Source organism: Malaclemys terrapin, chromosome 3 (genome assembly GCF_027887155.1).
Source record: "Malaclemys terrapin pileata isolate rMalTer1 chromosome 3, rMalTer1.hap1, whole genome shotgun sequence".
NCBI classification, from domain to species: domain Eukaryota; kingdom Metazoa; phylum Chordata; order Testudines; family Emydidae; genus Malaclemys; species Malaclemys terrapin.
In genome coordinates this window covers 41,706,085-41,733,162 of record NC_071507.1, presented here as the reverse complement: position 1 = coordinate 41,733,162, position 27,078 = coordinate 41,706,085, and the positions used below count along the sequence as shown (strand labels likewise).

General features: G+C 44.3%; 1 protein-coding gene across 6 annotated transcripts in view; it reads right to left on the bottom strand.

The window, feature by feature from the left end:
* HHAT (hedgehog acyltransferase) overlaps positions 1-27,078 on the bottom strand; it is a 336,479-nt gene that overhangs the window by 231,374 nt on the left and 78,027 nt on the right. For all 6 annotated transcript variants that reach the window (XM_054021316.1, XM_054021317.1, XM_054021315.1 and 3 more), the window contains one exon: positions 18,275-18,425. In XM_054021316.1, coding sequence (XP_053877291.1) covers positions 18,275-18,425 — 151 coding nt within the window. The remainder of the gene's footprint in view (positions 1-18,274; positions 18,426-27,078) is intronic.

The window sequence follows — 27,078 nt, the reverse complement described above, 5'->3', positions numbered from 1 at the left end:
GGCTGGGGTTACTGGTGAATAAAGCCCATTGATTTCAAGTGACAGTAACAAAGCAGCAGCCACAAGCAAATAATTACAATAATTATGCAGTTTGGAGTTGAGCGGCATTAGGGGCTTCGTTATTACTTCTTTTTACATTCCAAAGAGATAAATAATAGATTTTTCTCTAGTGAAGAGATTTAATGAGCCTTTCAAAGCTTTAATATAATCAGCAAGTTAAGCTGTACTGTAGGTAGGAAGAACTGGCATACACACTAATTTAATTGACGTCAAAAGCAGTTAACTTTACTGTCTATGTCAATGAGAATGACTAACCAGAGCAGAACAAAAATGGCTTTCATTTACTCAAGTGACAGTGGCTCAAAATAATGCTTTACATAGGAGAGCTAGGTTATAAAATTTGATAGTAGTTAATGAAAAATGCAGCAGATAAGAAATCAGAAAAAATAACATTGTTTTCATTCTACTTAGAAACAAGTCACTGTACTTTCAAAACATTGTACTAATTCTGTGACTAAATCTCCCATGCAATTTTAGGTACACAGATTGAGTATTTTGATACTGACAAGCTAAGTTAATATTTGAAAGCTGTATTTATTTCACACTATCCACGTATACCCACATGCTGAGGAACTGTAATTTCATAAAACTAACTTTTCTTTTTACGTTCTTTTCAAGGCTTAGTCACATATGAAAAGATCCAGTAATGGTTAATGGAACTGGAAAACCCTTAATACTAGGCTAGAATAATATCATCCTTGCTCACCTTCTTCACACCAGCCAGTCCCATTCAGCTCAATGGGATTTGCTGGCATAAGTAAGATGAGCAGAATTTGGTCTCATGTCCTAGACTCACTGAAAACTTCTGAGTGCTACTTGAATCAGTCCTAGTTAAGAAACAATCTCTTAAAATGTATTTTGCATAAGCACATTCCAGTTAACAAAATAGTATTTAAATGGATGTATAACCTTGAATAAGATGAAGATCGCATCACAGTAGAACTTACATAGCATCTAATGTTTCTTCGGTCTGCAGTCCGAGCTCTGGGACCCTCATAGAATCATAGAATCATAGAATATCAGAGTTGGAAGGGACCTCAAGAGGTCATCTAGTCCAACCCCCTGCTCAAAGCAGGACCAATTCCCAGCTAAATCATCCCAGCCAGGGCTTTGTCAAGCCGGGCCTTAAAAACCTCCAAGGAAGGAGACTCCACCACCTCCCTAGGTAACGCATTCCAGTGTTTCACCACCCTCCTAGTGAAATAGTTTTTCCTGATATCCAACCTGGACCTCCCCCACTGCAACTTGAGACCATTGCTCCTTGTTCTGTCATCTGCCACCACTGAGAACAGCCGAGCTCCATCCTCTTTGGAACCCCCCTTCAGGTAGTTGAAGGCTGCTATCAAATCCCCCCTCATTCTTCTCTGCTGCAGACTAAACAATCCCAGTTCCCTCAGCCTCTCCTCATAAGTCATGTGCTCCAGACCCCTAATCATTTTTGTTGCCCTCCGCTGGACTCTTTCCAATTTTTCCACATCCTTCTTGTAGTGTGGGGCCCAAAACTGGACACAGTATTCCAGATGAGGCCTCACCAATGTCGAATAAAGCGGAACGATCACGTTCCTCGATCTGCTGGCAATGCCCCTACTTATACAGCCCAAAATGCCGTTAGCCTTCTTGGCAACAAGAGCACACTGTTGACTCATATCCAGCTTCTCATCCACTGTGACCCCTAGGTCCTTTTCTGCAGAACTGCTACCTAGCCATTCAGTCCCTAGTCTGTAGCAGTGCATGGGATTCTTCCATCCTAAGTGCAGGACTCTGCACTTGTCCTTGTTGAACCTCATCAGGTTTTTTTCGGCCCAATCCTCTAATTTGTCTAGGTCCCTCTGTATCCGATCCCTACCCTCTAGTGTATCTACCACGCCTCCTAGTTTAGTGTCATCTGCAAACTTGCTGAGAGTGCAGTCCACACCATCCTCCAGATCATTAATAAAGATATTAAACAAAACCGGCCCCAGGACCGACCCTTGGGGCACTCCGCTTGAAACCGGCTGCCAACTAGACATGGAGCCATTGATCACTACCCGTTGAGCCCGACGATCTAGCCAGCTTTCTATCCACCTTACAGTCCATTCATCCAGCCCATACTTCTTTAACTTGGTGGCAAGAATACTGTGGGGGACTGTATCAAAAGCTTTGCTAAAGTCAAGGAATAACACATCCACTGCTTTCCCCTCATCCACAGAGCCAGTTATCTCATCATAGAAGGCAATTAGGTTAGTCAGGCATGACTTCCCCTTCGTGAATCCATGCTGACTGTTCCTGATCACTTTCCTCTCCTCTAAACGTTTCATAATTGATTCCTTGAGGACCTGCTCCATGATTTTTCCAGGGACTGAGGTGAGGCTGACTGGCCTGTAGTTCCCCGGATCCTCCTTCTTCCCTTTTTTAAAGATGGGCACTACATTAGCCTTTTTCCAGTCATCTGGGACCTCCCCCGATCGCCATGAGTTTTCAAAAATAATGGCTAATGGCTCTGCAATCTCACCCGCCAACTCCTTTAGCACCCTCGGATGCAGCGCATCCGGTCCCATGGACTTGTGCACGTCCCGTTTTTCTAAATAGTCCCGAACCACTTCTTTCTCCACAGAGGGTTGGTCACCTTCTCCCCATGCTGTACTGCCCAGTGCAGCAATCTGGGAGCTGACCTTGTGCGTGAAGACAGAGGCAAAAAAATCATTGAGTACATTAGCTTTTTCCACATCCTCGGTCACTAGGTTGCCTCCCTTATTCAGTAAGGGGCCCACACTTTCCTTGAGTTTCTTCTTGTTGCTAACATACCTGAAGAAACCCTTCTTGTTACTCTTAACATCTCTTGCTAACTGCAACTCCAAGTGTGATTTGGCCTTCCTGATTTCACTCCTGCACGCCTGAGCAATATTTTTATACTCCTCCCTGGTCATTTGTCCAATCTTCCACTTCTTGTAAGCTTCTTTTTTGCATTTAAGATCAGCAAGGATTTCACTGTTTAGCCAAGCTGGTCGCCTGCCATATTTACTATTCTTTCTACACATCGGGATGGTTTGTTCCTGCAACCTCAATAAGGATTCTTTAAAATACAGCCAGCTCTCCTGGACCCCTTTGCCCTTCATGTTATTCTCCCAGGGGATCCTGCCCATCTGTTCCCTGAGGGAGTCAAAGTCTGCTTTTCTGAAGTCCAGGGTCCGTATTCTGCTGCTCTCCTTTCTTCCTTTTGTCAGGATCCTGAACTCGACCATCTCATGGTCACTGCCTCCCAGGTTCCCATCCACTTTTGCTTCCCCTACTAGTTCTTCCCTGTTTGTGAGCAGCAGGTCAAGAAAAGCTTTGCCCCTAGTTGGTTCCTCCAGCACTTGCACCAGGAAATTGTCCCCTACACTTTCCAAAAATTTCCTGGATTGCCTGTGCACCACTGTATTGCTCTCCCAGCAGATATCAGGGTGATTAAAGTCTCCCATGAGAACCAGGGCCTGCGATCTAGCAACTTCTGCTAGTTGCCAGAAGAAAGCCTCATCCACCTCATCCCCCTGGTCTGGTGGTCTATAGCAGACTCCAACCATGACATCACCCTTGTTGCTCCCACTTCTCAACTTTATCCAGAGACTCTCAGGTTTTTCTGCAGTTTCATACCGGAGCTCTGAGCAGTCATACTCCTCTCTTACATACAACGCAACTCCCCCACCTGCCTATCCTTCCTGAACAGTTTATATCCATCCATGACAGTACTCCAGTCGTGTGAGTTATCCCACCAAGTCTCTGTTATTCCAATCACATCATAGTTCCCTGACTGTGCCAGGACTTCCAGTTCTCCCTGCTTGTTTCCCAGGCTTCTTGCATTTGTGTATAGGCACTTAAGATAACTCCTCGATCGTCCCTCTTTCTCAGCAAGAGACAGGAGTCCTCCCCTCTTGCGCTCTCCTGCTTGTGCTTCCTCCCAGGATCCCATTTCCCCACTTACCTCAGGGCTTTGGTCTCCTTCCCCCGGTGAACCTAGTTTAAAGCCCTCCTCACTAGGTTAGCCAGCCTGCTGGCGAAGATGCTCTTCCCTCTCTTTGTTAGGTGGAGCCCGTCTCTGCCTAGCACTCCTTCTTCTTGGAACACCATCCCATGGTCGAAGAATCCAAAGCCTTCTCTCCGACACCACCTGCGTAGCCATTCGTTGACTTCCACGATTCGACGGTCTCTACCCGGCCTTTTCCTTGCACAGGGAGGATGGACGAGAACACCACTTGCGCCTCAAACTCCTTTATCCTTCTTCCCAGAGCCACGTAGTCTGCAGTGATCCGCTCAAGGTCATTCTTGGCAGTATCATTGGTGCCCACGTGGAGAAGCAGGAAGGGGTAGCGATCCGAGGGCTTGATGAGTCTCGGCAGTCTCTCCGTCACATCGTGTATCCTAGCTCCTGGCAAGCAGCAGACCTCTCGGTTTTCCCGGTCGGGGCGGCAGATAGATGACTCAGTCCCCCTGAGGAGGGAGTCCCCGACCACCACCACCCTCCTCCTCCTCTTGGGAGTGGTGGTCGTGGAACCCCCATCTCTAGGACAGTGCTCCTCCCACCTTGCAGGGTCCTAAAGCCCAGGCTACTGCCTGAGCCCAAATGTCTACACCACAATTAAACAGCCCCTCAACCTGAGCCCAGATCAGCTGGCACAGGCCAGCTGTGGGTTTTTAATTGCAGTGTAGACATATCCACTCTGACTGAAGTAGTTATTAAATGATGCACTGTAAATGTATTGGGACAAATGATCGTTGTCCGTCTATGGATCTGCATTCTTCACAACAGCTTTACATGTTAATTGTTTTCTTTAAGCTGACTATCTGTGCTATAATATTTTATACTATGGAAAGTTATTCCTTCTGGTATATATGTAAATTACTAGTTATAAAGGCAGGCACTCACCCCTGGTGTGCCCCGTGACAGTCAGGTTGCAGAACCCCAGTTGTGTGTCTGCCTCAGTTCCCCTTTCTGTGGTTTCACTAAGTCCAATGAGGTTTACATATATTGAACTGTACTCCTTCAGGGGTCTAGTTTATTGAATCCAAAGGCAGAACATTTTACACAAATAAACTTTCTCCCCGGAGTCCTAGCTGTGTAGGGGGCAGGGCAAAGAAGGGAAAGAGGACCAAGTTAACCTTTGTCTATCAATCCCCCTTAAGTCCATCTACCACCTTGCTACTGAGGCCGTCTTGTCCTAGAATCATCTTCTGGAGTCAGGACCTCTTGTCATCAGCTGGGGAAGGGTTCTGCATCCGCGTTCAAAGTCCCTGCAGAGTTCAAACCACAGCAACCCTTCAGCAGAACAGCACATACTTCCTTTGTGATCTGGAGCTCCTGCTGCTACCTGGTGAGGTCCTCTTGCTGGGACCAAACAAACCCATAGTTCCTTCAGCAGAACAGTTTCGCTAGGGATTGTCATTCACAGCTTTCTTCCCTTTCGGAGTCTCTTCTTTGGATACCTTTCCGGTGAGCTGCCTCAACAGCTGCCCTGAGAAGCCCTCTCCCCTTAGGAGCTCTCTCTGTCTCCTTAGCATAGTCTGTCACAGGTAGGCTCGGTGTCTGACTCTCTCAGGGGCCAGCCCCCATAACATTAGTTTTGTAATATTATTGCTCTGTAGCAATTCTGGGTTTTTTTCCCACAGAGTTATTACAGACAAGAGGCAGACTTCTTTTTATTTCCAAAAGAATTTCCTTTAAAATAAAAACGGTAGAATATGGATGCGTATTAAATATTTTGAATATCAATGAGTGATAATGAGGGATTCTGATACTTAAATATTTTTTAAAACTCAACTAATTCAAGATAACCATCCCAGCAACATTCTGTCTAATTATTATTTAGCAGTCTTCCAACTGAGTAGACACCTTATATCAAGCTTTTCATTTTTTAATGAAAGCTCACTCAATATTGAACTAGCTACAATGACATGCAGATTGTTTTCTTGAGAGATTCTAACTTGTAGGCTTCATTTCCTTTACCATTTTAAATGTTCCATGGGCCACCAACAAATTTCAACATTCCACCATCTACTTCATTCTAATATTGACTTGATTTAACTGGTAGGGTTTTTGTTCGTTTTTTACATTTTCTAGATAATTCACTGCCTTCTGAAAAGAAGGTAACAATCGTCATGTCCATAATGACTATCATCCTGCAAAGAAACACGTGCTATGCATTGAGAAATAAGGTGAAACTCTGGCCCCAGTGAATGCATGGCAGTTTTTCATTACTTTAACGGGGTCAAGATTTCATTCCATTTATTCTTCCTTCTAGAAAAAACAATGTTTTCGAGATAGGATTTAGAGTAGGAGGGAGGGAAAGAGCAATGATGGAATGGTTCTGTCCTCAGCACACTACAGATTTTAAAAATGGTAAATTTGTTTAATAACTTGGCTGAAAGCCTAAAATCTAATTCAATATAAAATAAATAGCAACCTGAACTTACTAAATTCATGGTTAGATTATAAAATTCACTTTTTCAGTGCATGTCCTTAATGCATTTCATCAGATATTAAAACACATACTCTCTTCGCTAATGGAGTGATGCACTGTAACTTGAAGGATTACATTTCTGCCTCCAAGATGATAACAGCATAATGGAAGTTTGTCTCCATCCTACGTCAGTAATCACTGTAAATGAGCTGAAAATCTCAAATGCTACGGAAAAGAAATGGATCTCAAGAGATAGGAATAATACCTGTCTCAAAAGGAATAAAAATTAATTGTTGCTCTTCCCTGAGCCAAACTTCTCCCATGAGTCAATTATGGTTCTGAAAAGGTCTTTGCAATTTCATTTAATGTTTAATTAGCAAATGGTACAATATAGACTAGGAGTAATATTTTCAAATCCACCTAAGGGCCAGATTTTTAAAAGGCATGTACGTGCTTAATGCCAATTGATTTTAATGGGAATTTGGTGCCTAAATACTTTTAAAAATCTGGCCCAAAGTGACAAAGTCACTTTTGAAAATGGGATTTTAACTGTTAAGTCACTTAGGTATTTTTGACCCTAGGTTTCCTTTGCCTTTGAAGATACTATTCTCTTCACTGCCTTCCTAACACAGCTGATGTGAATGGAATCCAGAAGTTCACTATTCAACACCAGGAAGAAACCCAACAGCTGCCTGTCTCCAAGAGCTCTAACAAGCTAGCACACATGTGGAATAAGCCTCCTCACCACCCAGATAATTTGTGGTCAGGTTACAGAAGGATTTGACATTCAGTTCTGCTGTCATCTTGAACCAAACCAGCAGGTATTGATATGTTCCTCAGGAAACTCAATGGGAAGGAAACAACTGAGTCTCCAGCACCTTCAAAGCAAATACTGACACTCCTAAAAGCCTAAACCAACCTAACAAAAAACAACAACAAAAACCCCTATAATTTGCATGCCGGCATATGATAATCTCAGAACAAATTTCAGAAACAGCAGATGTGGTACATTTCTTTCTTTATGACATCCTATTATAGTGTAACCCTTCTGCTAGGTGGTTAATGTCAGCAAAAAGGGCCAGTTTCAATATATCTAGAGTCCCTCTTGACAAATAACTAAACTGGATTGAGTCCCCATAGAAAAATTAACGTAGCTTCAACAGGCAGAACTTCCATACTTGCAAGCACCCCGAAACTGTACAAACAAGAAAATCATCATAGGAGAAAGAGAACACAGTCAAACTTGGGAAAACACAGCAACAGAATACATATGAACATAAACAGTAAAATGCCCCCCAGTCCCATTTCCAGTAACTTTGGTAGTAATCTGTCCAACTCCCTATTCATCTGCCAGAGCATGTCCCACAGGTGACAGTCCGTTGGCCAGCCCACCTCATCTGTCCACTGAAGCCCACTTACGGTTTGGATCAGCAGGCTGCCATAATCCAAGTACCTCTTTGCAAATCTGTCTCCATTCCCAAGGGACCTAGGCTGGATCACCCGGAGGGATCATCATCTAAGCCAGTTTGTTACTTAGCGTTAAGTTGATGGATAGGCAGGACCCCACGAGAGCCCACTCAGCTCTGCTGCTGTCCTCTGCATTATCTCTCGCAGTGAAGTCCCCCCAGAAGGGAAGCCAAGAGCACTTAGGACCTTTAAGCAGAGTCCAAGCTGCTTGGAAATGAGCTCTTTGCCACAAGCTACTTCCTTTTTCTGAGCCTCTCTGGGAGCCTACAACCCCTCAAAATCCAAGTTCATGAGTTATGGTGACTCCTCACTAGAGGATTGTTGGTAGGCAGCCTATGCAATTGAAGGTCTCTATGGCACCACTTTTCCCTTTCAGCAATACAGGATGTAAAGAGCTCTTTCCTCACTAGCTTCTGGACATTGGTCTTACAACAGAAACAATTTTCAAAACTGCAGGCATCTTAAAAAAAAAACCAAAAAAAAAAAACCACCTGCATTCTTTAAACATATCCTGATGAACTACAAGTACATGCAAAAACAAGGTCTCCTTGGAAAACTGTTTTTTCATATATAATTTCTACAACTGATCTCAGGTCCAATTTTTTCTCTCTCTCTCTCTCTCTCTCTCTCATATACTCACACCCCTTATTGACTTCAGTACATGTGTGCACAAGTGAGGGCTTAATGTGGCTCTTAGACTTTAAAGTATTTGGGTTTGTTCCCTCTCAAATTGGTAATATCTATTTCTTGTATTTATGGATTTCAAACACAACCTCCCTTTAATTGATGGATTAATTACTAACACTAGAACATTTCAGCATTGTAAGAGAAATTCTTTCTAATTCAAGGTTGTTTTGTAAGTAGCCCTTTGCTATGTTTAAGGGATCATCTAATAGATTGGAATTTTTGGTGCACAGGTAGTTCTGAGGTGAACACTTTGTTAAATGAGAGGAGTGAGGATTCACTTATTTCAGCAGGACAGAAATTCAAAACCATTCTATATAATTATAAAACAGTTTTACAAATGCAGCATCTGTGATAAACTGGAAAACTTTCACCATTAGCCTTTGGCCATCAAAGACTAGAAACAGCCTGAAAATAACATTCATAATCTGTGGAGAAGCACAAACTTGTCTTGCCTTTTCTCATCTTTCACTATTAGCTGCTGGTTAAGTCCCATTGAAGGGAAGGGATTTCAGAACAGAGGACCAGAATTAAAGGAAATTACCCAGAAATATCTGATCTTCTTGGAGAAAGCTGCTAGACCATTTATAGGGGTTCAAACATTGATTTTCTATTCAAAACAAGTAAATTTTGTACAGTATGTCTCTTCTGAGTCTCACAGGAAATCCTCTCCCAAGTCAAAAGACAGCAGCACAGCTGCTAATATAGTCTTTGGGATGCAGCTGCAAATGCTGCCCCAGTGCTCCCTTACAAAGTGGGTGGGGTTGTTGGGCAGATCCTAAATATGCTGGTCATATTCTCACCCCTCCCCCCATCTCTTTCCCATATTGCCACAGGAGGTGTGGCATTCTTCTATGGAGCCTCTCCATGACATGCAAGGATAGGCAGAATTTGCCCCTAAACTGACCCTTGATCATCTCTTTCAAATGGAAATTCTTATGATGAATCAGTTACAGAAGAGTTTTTCTTCTTTTCCCGAGGTACATCCCAATTAAAAGTTATATGGCTACAATTTTCCACTTGGAATTTGAGAGGCAAATTCTGTGATAGGAAATTTAACCCTGATTCTCCAATCTCTCAGGCCTCATAGCAACAGTCAATTGATTTAATGAGCCTGCATCATGGCCACAGAATGCTGTGACCCCAAAAGAGAAATCCAAAGCATAACACAGGATTTTGTTACAATATAAACCCTCCGATACTGCAACTGCAGTCTATGCAGTGACATCAAATGTCTAAAGCAGAGCAGGCAGCTGATAAAAGACTGGGTTTCCAATTGTTGTTACACACAATCAAGCTGGTCTATCAGGCTCACACTCAGAGCCTTAATATTTGAGTGTCTTGTCCCTTGAGTCAGCAGTATGAAAAGGAGAAACATTTTCTCATATGGTCTTTTCTAGCAGACATACAAGACAACTGGAGAGGTAACTGCAATGGTAGGAAGCCTTTAAGGAAAGCAGTGAGGGAAGGTAAAAGGTAGTACCTGGAGGAGAAAGGGGCAGTGTGGTGGGGCGATTGCCCCACTCCCTGAGAAAAAGGCTGGAACAGGCCTTTGAGGCTGCGCAGACCGTCAGCAATCAACAAAGGCCGGTGGGGAGCCAATCAGGGCAGAGAAGAGGCAGACAATCAGGGCCGGGCGAGGCCCTATATAAAGGCTGCCTAGCAGAGGAAAAGTCAGTTGCTCCTTGACTAACAAGGGAAAAGGACTGGCTCCTGAGTTAAGGAGCCAGCACCTTGGACAGAGCTGTGCTGGGCAGACTCGGGGGGGGGGGGGGAGTAGAGAGAGCTCCAGCCCTGTTACCTGCCGGCCTGCGGACCCTGCTACAAAGGGCCGAGAAGGTGCACAGGGACAAAGGGGAAGTGGCCCAGGGAAGAAAGGCAGAAAAGAGGGGAACGAAGGAGGGTAGAAAGAGATTGCCATTAGAGGGTCCCTGGGTCGGGACCCAGAGTAGCGGGCGGGCCTGAGTTCCCCCCTTCCCCTGCACCTGGCCACAGAGGACTGTGGCCAATACAGATTGCAACTTGCCCCTAAGATAAAGGACTAGACTTTGGGGTTGTGGTTGGCCACTCCTGCAGGTGCAAGAGGAAAGACTGCTGTTAAACCCTCCCCTCCCCTCCGCGCCCTCCTCCCGGAAGGGGGTGAGACTGGAGTAGTGGGCACTGCCGGAGGGCAGTGTCCTGATGAGGATGCCGCTGAGTGGGGAGCAACGCAGGTCCCAAGGCAGCAGAGCAGACGGTAGGCAAGACACCACGTGCAGAGGGTGCTCCATGACTGGACAGAGCTAATTCCCGGAGCAACCAGCAGGAGGCACCAGCGGTGGTGAGTCTTGACCCCGTCACATGTGGTGGAGAATGCGGACACTGCAGTCCGCCCCTGATACAAGGAGTAGGACAAGGACTGTGGACTATTGCCCAGAGCAGAGGAAGACTATGAGGGTGGAGAAGAAAGACTTTTATTGGAGCGTCTGGGAGGCCCGGCTTGCAGAGCAGCAGAGAGAGTTGTGAGACCAGGCACCCAGGGCGGGAGGCCAGGACCTGAACTTCTAGACTGTTTCACCTGCGGGCAACTGGGACACTTCAGAAGGGAGTGCCCCTACTGGGAGGGAGTAAAGAGACCCCACTCAGTAAAAATGCCTCCTGTGAGAGTAACAGGGAGGCCCCAAACTTTTTAGGCCTGTGGGGAGCCTGGGCACATGAAAAGGGAGTGCCCCTATAGGACTCACAGGGTCCAGGCTAGTCCTGAGGGAAGGGCTAGGCCTAAAACGAATTGTGGGAAGGCCGTGGCCCGGGGAAGACACAAGACATGCTTCCAGTGCCACAAAGAGGGCCATCTAAAAAGGCACTGCCCCTTTACAGGAAGGGGGAGCACCGATCCAGGGGCCCAGTCAGAGCCTGACTAGGCGGGAGGGACAGGGAAGGCTGGAGCCCCAAACAAAGAATGGTCGGGGGCGGAGAGGCCCCAGACAAACCTGGGAACCCACACAAGAGCCGGGAGGGCTACAGTGGGAACCTAGACAGGGAGGGGAACCCATACGGGAGCCAAGCAGGATACGGTGGGAACCCAGACAGGGAGGGCAACCCATATGGGAGCCGAGCAGGCTACGGTGGGAACCCAGACCCAAGAAGAGGGAAGAAGGTTGCTCCAGATGATGGAGAGCCTGAGTGAAGAGAGGGATTTCCTGTGGGCCCAGCTGTGAGGGGTGCTGTGGAGACAGGGACCTCTTCCCCCCCCCCCCCCCGCACCAGGAACATTCTTAAGGGGGAGGGTGTGTGGTGGGGCGGTTGCCCCACCCTCTGAGAAAAGGACTGAAACAGGCCTTTGAGGCTGTGCAGACGGTCAGCAATCAACGAAGGCCTGTGGGGAGCCAATCAGGGCAGAAAGAGGCAGCCTATGTAAAGGCTGCCTAGCAGAGAAGTCAGGCTCTCCCTAACAAGGGAGGAGGACTGGCTCCTGAGGTAAGGAGCCAGCATCTTGGACAGAGCAGAGCTGGGCAGGCTGGGGGAAGCGGGGAGCAGGAGAGAGCTCCAGCCCCGTTACCTGCCGGGCTGTGGACCCCGCTACAAAGAGCCGAGAAGGTGCATAGGGACAAAGGGGAAGTGGCCCAGGGAAGAAAGGCGGACAAGAGGGGAACGGAGGGTAGAAAGAGGTTGCCTTAGAGCGTCTCTGGGTCGGGACCCAGAGCAGCGGGTGGGCCTGGGTCCCCCCCCTTTTCCCCTTATACTGAACCTGGCTACATTGGACTGTGGCCAATACAGACTGCAACTTGCCCCTGAGCTAAGGGGCTAGACTTTGGGGTTGTGGTTGGCCACTCCAGCAGGTACAAGAGCAAAGACTGCTGTTAAACACACACACACACACACCCCAGAAGGGGGTGAGACTGGAGTAGTGGGCACTGCCGGAGGGCATTGTCCTGAAGAGGATGCCACCAAGTGGGGAGCAACGCAGATCCCAAGGCAGCAGAGCAGAAAGTCGGCAAGACACCACGTGCAGAGGGTGCTCCATGACTGGACAGAGCTAATTCCCAGAGCAACCAGTGGGAGGCGCCAGCAGTGGTGAGTCTTGACCCCGTCACAGGCAGGTACAGAGACACTTTATAGGCCTGTTTTATACTGCACATTTACAGCCAGGAATATTATTAACCTACAGTAAATTTCTAGCCTATAATTTACAATTCCCTAAGATCTAGCGTAAATAATATACTCTCATCATATAAAGTAATCCATTAACAATAAGGAGGCAGATGACCTAGATTGATCTAAACATAATCTCCTTCAAATCATAAACCAGCTGCAACTATCTGATGTCACCAAAATATCTGTGGGATATTTTTAACATAATATTACACACACAAACACACACACACACACACACACACACAAAAACTCTTGGCAACATTTTCCTGAGCTAGAGTAACTACTTTTTCCATCACACAGCAAGTCAATGCACACTGTTCCAGCAACATTTTAGCTGCTCTGTTGGTAACACAACAGAATCACAGAGCTTGGCTCCTGCCCTGCAGGCCAGCACATTCTGCCTCTAGGCAGAAGCATTTCCCATCTGGTCCATTCCATACTCCAAGATTTTTTATCTTGAGGATAAGACTGAAGTTCCCAGCAGAGAACCATGTTTGCTCTCTGTGAGCAGGGTCTATCATTTGCAGTGGCACAAATCTTTCTCCTTCTTTCTGGAGACACATCACTTCAAACACCTACATGGACAAGAATTAGGGTGCTAAGCATGGAATGCAACCTGGAATCTATCACATGGCAGCTCAAAATGCCAGACCTTTCTCTATCCCCTTGCTCAACACATTAATGCTCCTGGCTGAGATTTGTTTCTACCGCTCTCCAATTACATTTCCTCCATTCTGGATGTACAAATCAGAAAGATATTCCTAGAAAAACCTGTCTCCGACAAACTCCTTCCTACCTTTTCCTGGAGAGTCCTCATCTTCAAGGCTTCACTGAGCCTAGGCTAAAACAATGTCTTAAAACCATTTTTTAAGAAATGTCTGTTCCCACCCCCACACTTGCCTCCAAACTGTAATACAGTATTTTGCAGATGCCAGGATTGAAACATGTTTAAGTCTGGCTGTGAGGCCAGTAAAGACTGGACCCTAGATAATACAGAGTGGTTAAAGTAGATGGAAACAGTAGGGGGAAACTCAGGCTGCACTGTCCAAGGAGGATGGGGAGCTGTGGGGGAGCACTGCTTACCCAGGAAAGGGAGAGGAGGAAGAAGCATAGCTGTGTTTCCGTGTCTCCACACTGTAGTCCCTAACAGTAAATGTCTTCCTGTAAGAGGGAGTTTATGGTGTTTCCATAGGATTTCAAGATACATTGATCATTTACTTTTGCATATGCATGTGCTCCATACTCACTGAACAAGTAGGATGGGCACATGAAAGAGAAACACACTTTTCTTCATAAACAGCATATGGGCTAATTAAAAATTCTGGAAAATATTTAACAGGCTTCTCCACTGAATTCCCCTGCAGGAATCATCCTCTGTATTGACACATTGACATTAGCAGGTGTTGTAATGTATATTATTTATCTGTTAGATCCCTAGTTTCCAGCCCCCTAATCATCAGTATCCCACTAGGAGGGCACTTTTCCAACCAGAACTAATTTCTGAGTATCAGTGTAAAGCTGTTAGAGCCACAATGGAATTCAGTCTCTTCTAGTTTTGCTGAACTATTTGCTTCTAGCCTAAGGATCTGTACAGCAAGCATTAGCCTAGAAGGATTTCTTTAAGCATTTTTAAGCCTCCAACAATACTGGTTCTTATCACATGTGCTTAGCTACCTTGATGTTACAATATTCTTGCTAATTCTCTAAATAAGAGGCAGTTTGATTCCCTGTGGCTGAAATTTGGAAATGCAGTCATTAAGAGCCAGTTAAAGACTCTATCCTGGTCTGTCACTGAGCTATTGTCCCATCTTGCATAAATCCAGAGCTGGATATCACACTATTTTCACAAATGCAGTTAGTTTCAATTATTTATGATAATACTGCATAATGTGCTAGTAAATTTTAGTAAAAACAATGACATCTTAATCATATGAAACCTCACTACCACACTTAGTAACTGTATCCTTGATGAGAGCTGGAGAGAGACTGCTGATTTTTTCTGAAGACAAACATTTTTGGACTAGTAAAGTAAAAATTAGCAACAGTTTACTGTCAAATAGGGTAACATGCCTCTTTATTACTATTTTTTTTCATATGCATGCATTTTGCAATAGACACTCTGTTGGATAATTGTTTAGTGTCATATGGGGAGCACATGGATTGTTTCTCTGCAGTCTTCTTTATTTCTTGAGCTCTCCTAATATTTTCAACAACAGACCACGGCATTTTTCTTCCTGGTCCCAAGACATTCTACATGCTACATCACACCATGAAACAGGCAAGTACCAATCATTACTAGGAACTCCTGCATGAGTCTGCAACGCAAGCATCTCTGTTTCTATGCTTTAAGGACACGAGATGCTGGTGTAAGAACAAAATCAATTTGTCCAACCTACCTGGAACAATAGTGAAATCCTTACTCAGCTGATATCCTTGCTTTGCGTGTGCCATTAGCATTATCCTCCTAATCTCCATAGCCTCACACTCTACTATACCTAGGGGCTGCATGCATCTATCAATGCGAGTATCATCGTGCTTTTATACTCTCTGAATGCCATCTTTAAACCTCTGTTTCACTGACAGTGTCTGCTTGTCACCACTACACTCTAGTCTGTATTTGTTTTATGTATTTGGTAATATTCTATTCCCCACCTTAGCCCTAAGAGTCTTTATCAGCCTCTGATTTTTGTTGTCCCATAAAGCCAGATTCTAGTGCAAGTCTTCATGTTGCACACCATTAAGAGCAGGCCTCATCCTATTACTACTGTAATTGTGACACAGCTGTTGAGGGTAGTCATTGAAGCTTGGTAACACACAAATTAAATACAGAGTTTGTATCAGAATTAGACAACAACAGTTTCCTAGACCTCAAAACACAAGCTATTTTGCTTTCCAACCTTTTTGATATCCTGGATGCAGCCAAGATACATTACTGAAATTCTTGATGGGATGACCAGGTACTCCTGAGATAGTCAGACCTCTAGACTAAAAACAAAGGTTGTTATTCTACCTTCCACCTCTGATGGTGATATTTCTATATAAGGCACTGAACACATAATAAGGATTGCAGCCCTGTGGATAGCAGTGATTCATGAGTTTAACTGTAAGGGTATGAGAGAATCATAACTCAGGGGATGCAGAGGGCAAGCTATGTGAGATTTCTTAGATAACTGAAATTGACCCATAATTCACTAGTAGCCATGGGAAATTCTACCACTCATATGGCTTTCATAGCAACACATCAAATCAGCTGGACGTGAACTGGTTTCAATACACAAATCCGATCTGTGAAATATCATATTTAATTATTTCTGGCCATGATTGTTCCCTATGCACATCAGTGAATGAGACATTTTGGCAAAAAACACCACCACATTTTTCTTCTACTGTACGATTGCAAAACAATCTAAATCTGGTTACCTAGTGGAACAAAAGTTTCAATGATCTAATAAAATTTGAAAATGTTATAACTAAAATATTTAATATATATTTTTGGAAGTGTACCGAAAGCTTTAAAAAAAAAAAAAAAAAAAAAAAAAAAGGCAGTCACTCTACCTTCACAGTCAATACAAATAGACCATGGAAGAGTTGTTATCAAACACAGTAATATTGTCTGTATTTGTGCTGATGTTCAATTTAGTTTACACCTCAGGAGCAATGCTCAGATTCCACAGAGTAATAATTGACACAGCAGGAAAACACTGGCTACTGATTCAAACTCTGCTTTCAAAGTCCAGACAGGCCAAAAGATGTTGCTATCAGCTCACAGGCTGGCAAAAAACAAAAGATTTCTTTTTCAACCTGAAGGGTCAAAAGTTCAGTTCACAATTTCAAAGGAGACTCTAATCCAAAGGGGTCTCTTATTAAGTAGTTTGGATTTTTAACTATTTTAAAATGTCTTATTTATTCCCCTCCAACCTCAGCCACATAACCCATTCCTTTTTGGGATGTTCTCTACTGCCACAAAGCAAAAGCCTGGTAAATAATTAGTTTTCTTTGTTATGGTTAGCTTCTGGCATAAAAAAAAAAATCATCCAAATCAGTCCTGATAGTAGTGCAGCATGCAGGCCCACTAATTTAAAGAAAGGAAAAGGAAAAAGTTTTATTTGTATTACAACTGTACGTAGAATCCCCACCACATCAAGCCTCATCATTCGGCCCTACCAAATTCACAGCCCATTTTGGTCAATTTCACAGCCATAGGATTTTAAAAATTGTAAATTTCATTAGTTCAGATACTTAAATCTGAAATTTCATTGTTGTAATTGTAGGAGTCCTGACCCAAAAAGGAGTTGTGGGGCGGGGGGTCACAAGGTTATTGTAGAGGGTGTTGCGGTACTGCTACCCTTACTTCTGCACTGCTGCTGGCAGCGGCACTGCCTTCAGAGCTGGGCAGCTGCAGAGCAGTGGCTGCTGGCTGGGAGCCCAGCTCTGAAAGCAGAACTGCCACCAGCAGCAGCACAGAAAAAAGGATGGTATGGTATTGCCACCCTTACTTCTACACTACTGCCTGCAGAGCTGGGCCCTCAGTTAGCAGCCGCCATTCTCTGGCCACCCAGCTCTGAAGGCAGCAGTGCAGAAGTAAGGGTGGCATGGTATGGTATTGCCACACTTACTTCTGCCCTGCTGCTGGTGGGTTGCTGCCTTCAGAGCTGGGCGCCCAGCCAACAGCCGCCACCCTCCAGCTGCCCAACTCTGAAGGCAGTACAGAAGTAAGGGTGGCAATACTGCAACCCCCCCTAAAATAACATTTTGACACACACACCCCGGAACTCCCTTTTGGGTCAGGACCCCTAATTTGAGAAACGCTTGTCTCCCCTGTGAAATCTGTATAGTATAGGGTAAAGGCACACAAGACCAGATTTCACGGTGGGAAATCAGATTTCACAGATGGCCATGAATTTGGTAGGGCCCTACTCATCTTGCTAGGCCCTGTACAAACACACAGTTAAAAAGGAGACCTGGCACTGAAGAGCTGACAGGCTTAATTATTTAAAGCAATTTCTAAGCTTCACAACCACAGTTTTCATTTTGATTGCCCATAAAGTTTACTCAGACCTGGGGGAGACCAGAATTTCATGCTAAAATACGAACAAATTTTTTTTTAAACATGGAAAGGTTTCTTCATATATACAGTTTTCTTCCTATTAAAGTGTTATAATCACAACTCTCCTCTCAGGGTAACTATTCATATATTTCTTATCCTTCTCTGAATGAATTTTCAACTGAAGGATGTTTTTTTGGACCAAGATTGAAAAATGAATCATATTTCATAAATATCTAGAAAAAAATAGTCAGCTTAATGGAGTCAAGTGGCATTGATCTAATTCTAATCATCAAGACAATGAAAATCCTGAAAGGCAGGCTTCCATTTATCTCTGTGGCATGAAAAAAAGTAATCATCAAACTGAAGATCATGTAAAAGATGAAAAGTTAAAGAATAGTTCAGAACACACACCCCATCAATACACTGAAAAATTACTGTCATATATCAATAATAAATGAAACTTACTGACCTCCACATTCCAGTGAAACTGTGCATTGTGCTCACACAGCGAGGTAAAGCTGGAGGTTTGAGTCCATCCATTCGAATAATAAGAGCAGGAATACCAAAGAGAACCAGGTATTTCACATAAAAAAATAGTACTTGAGCTAATGCCAGGCCACCTGAAAGAGAACATGCCAAAGCCTTAAAAAAGTAAGATAACGAAAAACACACTTTAAAAAAATGTTATTGATTTTTTTCCTCATTCAAATGATCCATCATCAAAAAAGTAAACATTTGTTTGATTAATAAGATCTGATACATACATTTTATAATATAAGAGCTAAAATACACTTAATATAATATCTATGACCTTAAATCCACACACAATAAAGTGGTATTCTTTCTAGTACAGAGATGTAACAAAGCATCAGCAGTTCCACTTTCAAAATCTCCATTTGGACCTCAGGTCTAGATTGTTATGATAAGCAATTATTGACTTGTGTTGAGCTGAAAAAATCAAGATGTATTGACCCAGGATATAAATATTTACCTCAAGGGACAATAAATCTTGATGTCTGCCAAAACATAAAGTCAATACACAGTCTGTACAGTATTATCACATACACTCTTCACTTGTCCCTCCAAAATGGGTACAAACTACCTTTGTAGTATCCTGGCAGGCCCAGAGGGAGCCCACAATGTCAGATTTCTTGTGTGCACTAATAAATCAGAGAGGGGGGCTCTATACAACCAAACATCCTCCCAAAATACTCCTTCCTGGCTCAATATGAACACAGCCTGCAGAACTGGATCTCAGTAAAGTACTAAAACACGTGCCTTACTTTAAGGACATAGGACTGAACTGCTCACATGCTTAGCGATGGGCACATCTTAAAGTTGTGTACATAGTTAAGTACCTTGCTGAATCCTGTGATTTCAGGGAGCCAGACCTAGAGCACAGAAGTTCAGCATCAGAATCCAGGACATGGATTTTTTTGGTTATATGCGTACCCATGGCCCAAAGCCAGAATATGCACAAAAAGGAGTAATCCTCATTTACAATGGTGTGAGATCAGACAGTGAATTCACGGGTGTCAACAATGCCAATAAGGGCTGTAGAACTGTACCCTCTATTTGCATTTTTACATAAGAACATAAGAACGGCCGTATTGGGTCAGACCAAAGATCCATCCAACCCAGTATCCTGTCTACTGACCGTGGCCAATGCCAGGTGTCCCAGAGGGAGTGAACCTAACTCGTAATGATCAAGTGATCTCTCTCCTGCCATCCATCACCACCCTCTGACAAACAGAGGCTAGGGACACCATTCCTTACGCGTCCTGGCTAATAGCCATTAATGGACTTAACCTCCATGAATTTATCCAGTTCTTTTTTAAACCCTGTTATAGTCCTAGCCTTCACAACCTGCTCAGGCAAGGAGTTCCACAAGTTGACTGTGCACTGTGTGAAGAATTACTTCCTTTTATTTGTTTTAAACCTGCTGCCCATTAATTTCATTTGGTGGCCCCTAGTTCTTATATTATGGGAACAAGTAAATAACTTTTCCTTGTTCACTTTCTCCACATCACTCATGATTTTATATACCTCTATAATATCCCCCCTTAGTCTCCTCTTTTCCAAGCTGAAAAGTCCTAGCCTCTTTAATCTCTCCTCATATGGGACCCATTCCAAACCCCTAATCATTTTAGTTGCCCTTCTCTGAACCTTTTCTAATGCCAGTATATCTTTTTTGAGATGAGGAGACTACGTCTGTATGCAGTATTCAAGATGTGGGCGTACCATGGATTTATATAAGGGCAATAAGATATTCTCCGTCTTATTCTCTATCCCCTTTTTAATGATTCCTAACATCCTGTTTGCTTTTTTGACTGCCGCTGCACACTGCATGGACATCTTCAGAGAACTATCCATGATGACTCCAAGATCTTTTTCCTGATTAGTTGTAGCTAAATTAGCCCCCATCATATTGTATGTACAGTTGGGGTTATTTTTCCCAGTGTGCATTACTTTACATTTATCCACATTAAATTTCATTTGCTATTTGTTGCCCAATCACTTAGTTTTGTGAGCTCTTTTTGAAGTTCTTCACAGTCTGCTTTGGTCTTAACTATCTTGAGCAGTTTAGTATCATCTGCAAACTTTGCCACCTCACTTTTTACCCCTTTCATAAAAAATGTATTGGAGGGAAGATGGAGAATAGAAGGTTATAGGATGGCAAGCCTGATTTAAGTATAATAAGATTTGCCAACTCACACAATTTTTATTGTGAATCTTGTGATATTTGCTGTTTTCCTTCTGGAAACTTGTGATTACATAAGAATCTCAGCTTTCATCAATTAAAAAAATCAAGTTTCTAGCCTACATGACTGGAGTAAAGCTTGAAAAGTGTTTTCTGAAGACTCAAAAACCAGGAGGCAAAAAAAAGAACCCCCAAATTATTTTCTTCAAATCTCATAACGTTGGGGTACAATTCATGAGCTTTGAATGTTTAGATCTAGCTACACTAGTGGTACATTGTTCTCCTCATGATGGTTTTGATGAATAAAATGTATTGGACTACATTTCATGAAGAAACAAAGGTCGGTAATACTAAACACAGAGGCACAGATCTTTACTCAAGTTGGTATTTACCTCTGCATACAGTCTTATTGAATGTAATGAGATTACTTGCATGTATAAATGCTGACCAACTTTTAGAGCATGGCAAAACCTATCCCAAAGTAGTCAAATTTCTGTCACGTGGCAGAGCGAAAAGAAAAACCCAACATTTCAAAGACGTTTTCTTCCTTTTTGATGCATTAATTTCTTCCAATGCCATTAATAATATTGGTATTTATTTTACTATGAATGTAGTTTGGAACTTTGCTCCAGACTTTACTATGAGACTAAACTTTCTATATTGGTGTGACAGGGCAGCCCCTACCTGGGGTGCCTTCCAACAGCAGGCCACACAGCATGACAGTTATGTGTGCCTGCCTCAGTTAGGGCTGGCCCACAACATTTTGGGACCTGAGGTGGGGAACTCAAATGACGCCCCCATGCCCTCTCGCTTGGGCCAAAACTTTGAAAGGTCTCAATTCTGCCTTCTTCCTGTTTTACTCCTCTCATGGTACTGCTCTGCTACCTACCCCACTAAAGGAGAACAAACAACTTAAAATGCCATGTTCAAAAATTTTAAGTAACACTTAACTTTCAAACACCTGAACAGCAAATGTAACTTTTCTTTTCTGCATAGTAAACACTGGTATTTTTATCTGTTTGAATAATCAAAATAGTGCTTTCCATGCCTTCTTGGCTGCAAAGATTTGAACTGCTTCCTGAAGGTCCACAGTCTGGGCCAGCTCATGCTCTATTGAGATGGTTGCAAGGCCGACCAGACTCTCCTGTGTCATTGTGGAGCGTAGATGTGTTTTTATTAACTTCAGCTTGGAGAAGCTGTGTTCTCCACTGGCAACTGTTACAGGAAGTGTTAGAAGTATGCGCAGAGCAACAAAGGCATTTGGAAAGAGGGTGGTCATCTTATTTGTGCACATATATTCCAGAACAGCCTTTGGAGTTGATCCTGCCGAAATGTATCTTGAAAGGGCTTTCAGTTAATCACCTAAATCACTCACATCAATATCATGCATGTCATCATGTGTCAACACTGTCTTCAGTGCCCTGCATTGCGGGTGTAGGTCTTCAGGTATAGTGAGGAGTTTTGGAATATCATACAACATCCCAAATATATTGCTGCATTCCTTGAGCTGTATTGCACAATCTAGCACCTGGTTAAATAATTCAACTTTGAATTGTTGTTTGGGGTCTCTTATGGGATTATCCCGTGCCTCGTAATCTAAATGTCTTCTTCTTCGGTGACTCTCGTATTCTTGAATGGGTGAGAAAATAGCTTCAGTATGAAGTTCCTCTGCCAACTTCTGTGCACTCTTCAGAATGTTTTGAAATCCCTCATCTGACCGGTAAGACTGTAGGTATGACTTTGCTTTGTCCAGTTTTTCCATTGCTCCAGATATATCAAGTTCAACACCTTGGAGTCTCTTGCTTACATTTATTTCAAACAGTGTGTCATGCCACAACAATAAGCCACACAGAAATTTGAAGTTATGTATGTTTCTGGTGATTCCATTTCCCTCTGCCACTGTTCTCCCATGGACAGTTCCTGTAATAGCATTATTCTCCATAATGGCAACTATGGCATCATCTATCAAACGCCAAATTGGGAAGATAGGCTATATCGCCTCCACTCAACTTTCCCATCGTGTGGCACTCAGTAGTTTCAGTGTCAGAGAGGATGTTCCCAGATGTTGCTTCAAAATTTGCCATCGATGAATTGATGCAGAGAAAAATACATAGATGCTTTGAATTACATTAAAAAATTCAACAGCCTCACTAGATGCTGATGCTGCATCACTGACCACCAAGTTCAATGAATGAGAACTGCATGGGACAAAAAAAGCTCGAGGGTTGAACTCTCAGATCCATGTCTGCACTCCTCTGTTCTTTCCTCTCATGTTGGCACCATTATCGTAGCCCTGACCTCTCATGTCAGCTATCGCAATTCCCGTATCTTCCAGCTTTTTAAGAAGCACATTTGTCATACCAGCTCCTGTAGTATCATCAATGTCAATAAATTCTAGAAAATGCTCTCTGACAGTCACCATTGCAGGGACATTTTCACTAGGTTCTGTTGTTACAAAACACACCATTAAAGTCATTTATTCCGTATGGCTGATGTCAGGTGTGCAGTCCAAAATAAGAGTAATATCTTGCTGACTTCAGATCTGCCACAATCTTCTGTTTAACTTTTGTTGCCATAACTGTATGGATCTAATTTTGAATCATTTTTCCAAGGTAGTGGCATGTGGACATTTCTTGGGTGGTGACTCTTCTTAGATGCTCCTGGAGTACAGCATCAAACTCAGCCATCAGCTCCACAATTTTAAGGAAGTTTCCATTGTTTGGCACATACAGCTGATCTGAAGTGCCACGTAGTACTAGGTTTTGGGTAGAAAGCATTCTCACAATGGCCATGAGTCTTTTCAGAACATTTTGCCAGTAAAAAGACTCTGATGCAATCTTCTCTTGAGGCTGATCATCTATGGTGGTCTTTAACCTTAGTCTCATCTCAAGCTCTTTCCACCTATGGAATGCTCTCTGGTGATTTGCTGCCTTCTCCATGGCATGCCAGATTTCTAGCCAGATTTTTCCAATCCTTTGTTCCTGTAGAACCCAATGTGGCTGGAACATTAGACTGGAAGAGTTTGCAACAAAAACAGTATGCAGCATTCTGGGGTTTTGAGTACATCAGCCATGGCCTCTCCACTTTGTCACCATTGGGGATTTCATGCCAGTAATGTGTTGGATGGAAACTTCTATTTTCATTGTTTTTGGGGAACGACATTTTTCACTCGTTGTGGCCCATGCCATACAAGGAAGTCCCTCAGGCTACAGCTCAAATGGGTCCACAGTCCTGGATCATCTAGACTCAAGGAACTAAACTCAGCAGCAGCTGTTTCTTGCGCCTCCACCACACTCTTCTCTGATCTACACTTTTCTTCAGGAATGTGCATGGTTACATCCATTTGAGATGGAGATATGGATGCTGCAGTAGCTGCCAGGTCACCTGCACTCTGACTAACTGGAAGATCAAGCATCTCCTCACCACTCACATCCGCACTGGGGCCGGAAGGCTCACCGTGAACATTTGTGTCTATGTATCTCAGGAGAGCTCCTTCCTGCTTAGATAGAAAAGCTTCCTTTGCTTGCTTGCTTTTTCTGAATGCTGCCCCAGAGGGGCATTGTCTTCTTTCGCTCATGACTGCTGTTCTGTGCCAGCTATAGTGGCTCTCAACATTCAACTGAAGGGGACAAATGGAGATATCCTATCTCCTAGAACTGGAAGGGACCTTGAAAGGTCATCGAGTCCAGCCCCCTGCCTTCATTAGCAGGACCAAGTACTGATTTTGCCCCAGATCCCTAAGTGGCCCCCTCAAGGATTGAACTCACAACCCTGGGTTTAGCAGGCCAATGCTCAAACCACTGAGCTATCCCTCCCCCCTTTTTAAAAGGACCAATCCCCAGACAGATTTTTACCCCAGTTCCCTAAATGCCCCCCTCAAGGATTGAACTCACAACCTTGTGTTTAGGAGGCCAATGCGCAAACCACTGGGCTATCCCTCCCCCCTGCTCCTACACCCCGGGAGCAGGCTCGTAGCAGGGCCTGAGTAAGGGAAGATATCAGCATCTTAAGGGCCTACTGGCTCCTACTACTTCAGTTGACTGCCTGTTCTCCTGAAGTGGGTTCAGGGAAGCAGCAGGAAACAGGAAGCTCCCTGAGCAGCTGGTGTCAATCAGTCCAGGCTCCTGGGGGTGCTAGAGAGGTGCATAAGAGGTTCCTCCCCATCTCTCTCCCTGCAGCTCCTGCTGCTTTCTGTTATTCCCTCTCACCTTTTCTCCTGCCTGCTTGTTATGTCTCTTGTGCCCTCCTTCCTCCAGAACAGCACTCCACCATCTCTGTGCATCTAGAGTATTCATCTAAAGTAAAAAGTAACTCCTCACTTAAAGTCGTCCTGGTTAACATTGTTTAGTTGCTGATCAATTAGGGAACATGCTCGTTTAAAGTTGTGCAATGCTCCCTTCTAACGTCGTTTGGCAGCCGCCTGCTTTGTCCATTGCTTGCAGGAAGAGCAGCCCATTGCAGCTAGCTGGTGGGGACTTGGAACCAGGGTGGACCGGCAGCCCTGCTATCAGCTCCCCTAAGTTCCCTGTGCAGCAGCTGCCCAGCAGGCTAGCAATTGCAGCTATCCCTCCCCCAACTGCCATGTGCTGCTCCTGCCCTCTGCCTTGGAGCTGCTCCCAGAGACTCCTGCTTGCTGGGGGGGAGGGAGGAAATGTCACCCTCCCCCCTGCTCCTACACCCCGTTTACCCCTTCTCCATATAGAGCAGGGTGGGGACACGGACGGAGAGAGACAGAGAGAGCCTGGGGCAGCAGCTGCTGTCTCAACTTCCTGATCCACTTAAAAACAACAATGCACTTAATAGGGGGTCAGCTTACTTAAAGGGGCAGTGTGCATTTCTCTCTCTCCCACACACAAGGTGTGGGTCTGTCTCTGTCTGCTATGCTATCTCCCCTCCCCTCCATTCCTGCTGCCTTGTAGAGTGTGAGGCTACATTAACAACGTGTTAACCCTTGAGGGCTCAGCCGAGTGCTAGTTCATTTAGCACAGGGGTTCTCAAACTGGGGGTTGGGACCCCTCAGGAGTCACGAGGTTATTACATGGGGGGTCATGAGCTGTCAGCCTCCACCACAAACCCTGCTTTGCCTCCAGCATTTATAATGGTGTTAAATATATAAAAAAGTATTTTTAATTTATATGGGGGGGTCGCACTCATAGGCTTGCTATGTAAAAGGGGTCACCAGTACAAAAGTTTTGAGAACCACTGATTTAGCAGCAAGGTATTCCCTGGGAAATATCCCACCCTCTAACTTCACCACCTCAACCAAGCTTCACAATCATCATAGCTGTGAACAGTATTAAATTGTTTGTTTAAAATGTACACTGTGTGTGTGTGTGTGTGTGTGTGTGTGTGTGTGTGTGGTTTTTTTGTCTGGTGAAAAAAATTTCCCTGGAACCTAACCTCCCCTATTTACATTAATACTTATGGGGAAATTGGATTCGCTTAACATCGTTTCGCTTAAAGTCGCATTTTTCAGGAACATAACTACAACGTTAAGTGAGGAGTTACTATACATATGCACCAGCAGCAGACACAATTTTCTACACTTTGGGTCCTAGTGGTGCCCCTCCCCCCAGTCTGGCACCTGAGGCGGCTGCCTCAGTTTGCCTCATGGTAAGGCCAGCCCTGGCCTCAGTTTCCTCCTGGTCTAGCCATAAAAGGAACATAAAAGTCTGTCCAATTCAAAAGCTCACCTCTAGGCATAAATTCTTCCTGTACATGTACAATCATCTACAGAAATCTCATGATAAAACCATTCACAACAGTTTTCCATGCCCCTTCCCGAGACAGCTTTTCTATCTCATCCTCCCAAGAGTCCATCTCCAATCCATTCCCATACTCTTTTGTCTTTGTCCCAGGGCCCCATTCTCCAGGCCCCCAGCCTGAGAGGTTCCAGATTCAATTCTCCCCCACAACCCTTCTCTGGAAGTCCCAAGACGGGTCTTGCAGGATAGGGCTCCCAGCAGCATTCACTCACCAGGGTTCCCGGCCCGTGAGTCCTACCCTAGCTCAGGGAACTTCCCTTCAGAGTTCTGGGCTCAGATTCGTGCAGTCCTCCACTCAGGCCTTCTGCCAGGGGCCCTGCAATGTTCCACTTACCCAAGCCTCCCTGCCTGTGAGTCCTACCTCCTGCTCCTGGAATCCACCTTCCAGCATCAACCCTCCTGTTTCAGGCTCAGCTTCCCCTAACCAGGCTGGTTCCTCCCTATGTTCTTAGGGGCCACTGCATAAGCTCTCCTGTAACTCAGCAGTGGCTCACCAGCCTAGCTAGTCCTCCACCTTTTGTTCTTCCCAATGGCTCTCTGTATCAGCTCTCCTCTGCGTCTCCTGTTTCCCACTCTGGCAGCTTTCACCTGTGCCTTTCCTGATTCCCTTTAGGTGCCTTCTGTTAGAGGCCTCCAACTGTGAGACATCTAACAAGTCACTGGTGCACTGGACCCTGCTCCTTCTTAAAAGTACCGGTAACCCTGAAACAAAAAGTGATGTTAAAGCTAGATATCAACCCAGAATTCTAGATTTCTATAAATAAAATGAAGTCTACAGTATTTTCCTGATGGAACATAGTAGCCTAG